The sequence below is a fragment of the Prosopis cineraria genome, unplaced genomic scaffold (genome assembly GCF_029017545.1).
Source record: "Prosopis cineraria cultivar Desert tree isolate PC_DT_omini unplaced genomic scaffold, ASM2901754v1 PC4, whole genome shotgun sequence".
In the NCBI taxonomy this organism is placed as follows: domain Eukaryota; kingdom Viridiplantae; phylum Streptophyta; class Magnoliopsida; order Fabales; family Fabaceae; genus Prosopis; species Prosopis cineraria.
Genome location: NW_026555335.1, coordinates 39,753,837 through 39,757,973, shown reverse-complemented (window position 1 = coordinate 39,757,973; position 4,137 = coordinate 39,753,837). Strand labels below are relative to the sequence as shown.

The 4,137-nt window shown below is 32.1% G+C and overlaps 1 protein-coding gene across 1 annotated transcript; it reads left to right on the top strand.

Annotated features, from left to right (window-relative positions):
* The first annotated feature begins 1,758 nt into the window (after positions 1–1,758).
* Positions 1,759–2,691, top strand: LOC129307854 (3'-5' exonuclease-like). The gene has a single exon (XM_054948782.1). The coding sequence runs from the start codon at positions 1,919–1,921 to the stop codon at positions 2,549–2,551; it is 633 nt and encodes a 210-aa protein (XP_054804757.1). The 5' UTR covers positions 1,759–1,918; the 3' UTR covers positions 2,552–2,691.
* The last annotated feature ends 1,446 nt before the right edge of the window (positions 2,692–4,137 follow it).

Below are 4,137 nucleotides of genomic sequence, written 5' to 3'. Positions count from 1 at the left end.
GATTTAAAATGAAATTTACTTTTGAACCTATTATTTGAATGTATACTGCATGAATCATGATTTTCATCATCAATCTTCTTATATAATATTTTCTTTAAAAGGTGAGACTCTGTGTACACACACACACATATAACAAACGCATCTGCAAGGTCCTAAAACGCAGAAAACAAAAGAAGACGATCGTTTTTCTCCTGAAGATCTGCTTCCACGGTCGTTCATGTAAGTACTCAAAACTTTCAATCATGAAAATGTTTTAAAATTTAGTCGAATAACTTTGTTGAAGCAAATTAAAATATTTTTAAAGGTCAGGACTTAAGGAGTAATGGATGCAAAGTTTTTCTTTGTCAAATATAAATAGATTCTCTAGAATTTTACTAATCTAGGTTATAAATTATGCGACTCTCTCTCATTCACGCACATATTGTGCCTCGGATTGCATAGATGAAGTGATAGCAGCGCAATTTGATGTTTAGATATGAATATGATATAATAACAATCACTAATATAGATTGTATGATTCTGATTTGTCATAATATGCACACATCACAATCAAATCACAATTCGTTTATATATATATATATATATATATATTTAAACGCACATAAAACTGTGATTATATTTATCTCTTTTTTTAATGTGTTATCTGTTACGCGAAGTGATTTTGATCATTGAAAAGAATTTAAACTAATGAATTTTAATAATCGCCATTTAGTTATGAATTATTATTTTTTGAACAAAATTTTTGATAGTGTGACTGATTCTTTTCAAGTAATAATATATGTGGAATCAATTCTTTTTGCGCATATATTCAAAAGAAAATAAGTTATAGAGAAAACTTTGATAGGTGAGAGAATTTTAAGTTTCACTCTTCATATCATTTTTTTTAATTTAAATGCCAAAATATTACGGTGTGCCGCCCTTCCATCCTATATATATTTCTGTGTGTGTATATTCAAAATTATATTCCTGTGCTTATTATTGTTACTTGGTTTCAACTAATTTCCAAAAGTGTACTTATAAAATACTCCTTCTCTTCGATATCATTTATAAATTATTTTTAACATATTTTATTGAGATTAAAAAAATTTTTAAAATTCAATTATTTTTTAAAAAATAACAAGAGTTTAACTTTATCTTTATTAAATATATACATGCTTTAATAACATTTTTTACTAAATAAAAAATTAAATTTGTGATAAAAATTTAATAACATAATTTATAAATAAGATCCAAAAAAATTTTTTCTTTGCCTTATAAATAAGGCAAAAAAAGGCAGTCTTTTCTTTTGGGTTCTCATGCGCACCCACACGAATTTTTTAACCACATTGCTATAATTTAATAATGAACTAATTATTGTCAGCTTTTTTTAAAAAAAAAACTAAAGTGAACATCACGCAGCGTTCACAGCATGAACAATGTAGTTCTTTACATTTTTTAGATTTATAAGATTCTATATTGATTGGTGATGTTGATGATAGTTTGTTTACTAGTAATTATTAATTATCAACTTATAATATTTTTCAAGTATTAAATCATAAAAAAAAATACCTTTCCATTCCTGTGTGGCTGTGTGCAAGTCAATTCATGGCTTTACAATCTGAAGAAAGGGTATCCGCAAGACCGCAACCTGACATTTTATAAGTTTTTTAAAACAGAATATTATATCAATAAATAATCAATATTTATCTGTATCAATTACCGATTGACTATTTTCTCTTTTTCCCCCTTCTCTCAGCCAAGGGCTATCAAGTGGCTCTTTTCTTCTCCCCCTCATTGATATTTTTTTTCTTTTTCTTCGATTAAATCAATTGGCTCTTGAGTCTTGACAGTTGACAGATCCTCTCTGTTCTTCTCCAAACCAATCAGACTCTTCTTTTTCTGTAACAGACTTTGAATTTCGAGTTAATTAAGGAAAGCCATGTCCGACTCGAAACCCGCCGTGATATACAACGCATCAACCTCCAAGTACTACGTCATCTCCCAGGGATCCACCATCGAAACCACGCTCACCCACAAAGCCAGCGTCGCCGACGAATGGCTCCGCCAGGTCTACTCCAAATACGGCGGCCGCCCCACCGTAGTCGGACTGGACACGGAGTGGATGCCCCACGAAACCACGTCGAAGATGAAAGCAGCGGTCCTTCAACTGTGCGTGGAGAACACGTGCCTGATCCTGCAAATGTTCTACCTAGACGACGTGCCGGAGAATCTGAAGAAATTTCTGGTGGATTCGAATTTCACGTTCGTGGGCGTCCAGGTGAAGAACGACATTAAGAAGCTGAGGGACGAGTACGGGCTGGAGTGTGGCAATGGAGTGGACGTGCTTGACGTGGCAAAGAGGGAGTGGCCGGGAAGGTTTTCGTGTTCAGGGCTGAAGCATCTGGCGAAGGAGCTGCTAGGGTTAGAGATGAAGAAGAACAAGAAGGTGACGATGAGTGAGTGGCACGTGAGGGATCTGAGCCATGAACAGGTTGAATATGCATGCATTGATGCATATGCTTCTTATTGGATTGGTCACAAGCTGCTCGTTGAGGATAAATCAACAAGTTAGCGATCGATTCGATATTATAATATCTCATTATATATAATTAATCTCATTGATTATTGTGGTGGTGGTAGTTACCACTCTGTTTGTTACCTGATGAAGCTGCTGTGTTTAGCGGATCATATATAAGATTTATCGTCTTTTATGGATGTGTAATTTATAGATGTCAAATAATTAAGTAAATAATCAAATATCACACGAAGATTTTGGATATCAATTTTTTTTTGGGTGATCTATCCAGAGTGCAAAAACTTAATTATTAGAATATGATATGACTTGATTTGTCTTCTCATTGCATGGTTTTTTTGGTAACCTTTAATTTTTTTAAAAAAAAAGAAATTCACGTTACTTGATTTATCATGGGGTACCCCTAGACTTAATGAAAATTAGACCCAATTAAGGTTGACACTAATAAGGGAAAAGGTTAATACTTGCAAAGAGAAGTGGAGGCGGCTCGTGTTGAGTTCTCTATGAATGCATAGCATGTGATGTAACAGCAATAGGTGTGTGTTTAGGTCGGATCTGCCACACAAATATAATATCATATTCATATTCCGACATTATACAAACCAAGCACCAACTCATCTTAAGCATGCAAGCCAATAAAGTTTTATCTCAACTAGTTACAACAAGCTTGTCTCGCAGGTAATATAGTTTAGTTTAAGCTAATTAGGAGAGTTTAATTGCAAAACAAGAGAGCTAAGTAGCTATAACTGCTACAGGAAGATGATTTGCATCTTATAAAAAAGAGAATACATTTAAGATACTATTGCTTTTCTGCCTAATTAATTTATATGATGCATTTGAATTTTAATTTGGACTAAATCTTTTTACATAAAAATCTTGGAATTTAGATTCAAATTCATGTTTTATTATAATTTTTTGTAATGTCAAAATTTTTCTCTACATTTTAATTATTTAAAATTTCACCTACTCTACTCCTATCGTTTTCTTCACACTTTCATTATTTGCTATTCTCATCATTTCTCTCATCTTTTATTCATTCTCACTGATTGAGGAATAGATGTAAGCTCATTACTTTTAATCTTTCATTTCTGATTTGAATCTCACCAAATCTCTCTTTTATCATTAAATTTTTTTATACTATACAAACAAATGAACTTAAATATATAGATTTTAAATGTGAGATTTTAAATTTAAAATTTAAATTCAAATCCATATATCCAAACACTAAAGTGTTCGTTGAAAAAGCATGTTTGTTTTACATTATAATTCTATTAAATTTAAAAGTCATCCACACGAAAAAAAATTAAAAATAAGATCTAAAAGATGTTATTATTCCATGATCTAGACATAAAATGCGTACCTTCGAACATCTTTTGCTAAGACGTGGGGAATAATCAAATTTGTGTGTATGTGTGTGTTATATTGATCCCGTGATCAAGATTATACGAACGGTTTAAGTTCAACACAAGCAAAGTGCAAATGATAGGAGAGTAGCTATCAAATTACTTGCGGTTGCGGACCCTTCAATTTGCATCCATTCGAATTGGGCATAGCCTTCCTGTCCTACGTAGCTATTAATTAATTAATTAATAGTTAACTAGGGGGTTATTTTAATTTCGCGATAG

Excerpts from the sequence above, each read along its gene's own strand:
- LOC129307854 (XM_054948782.1), top strand. The coding sequence starts at position 1,919 with ATGTCCGACTCGAAACCCGCCGTGATATACAACGCATCAACCTCCAAG.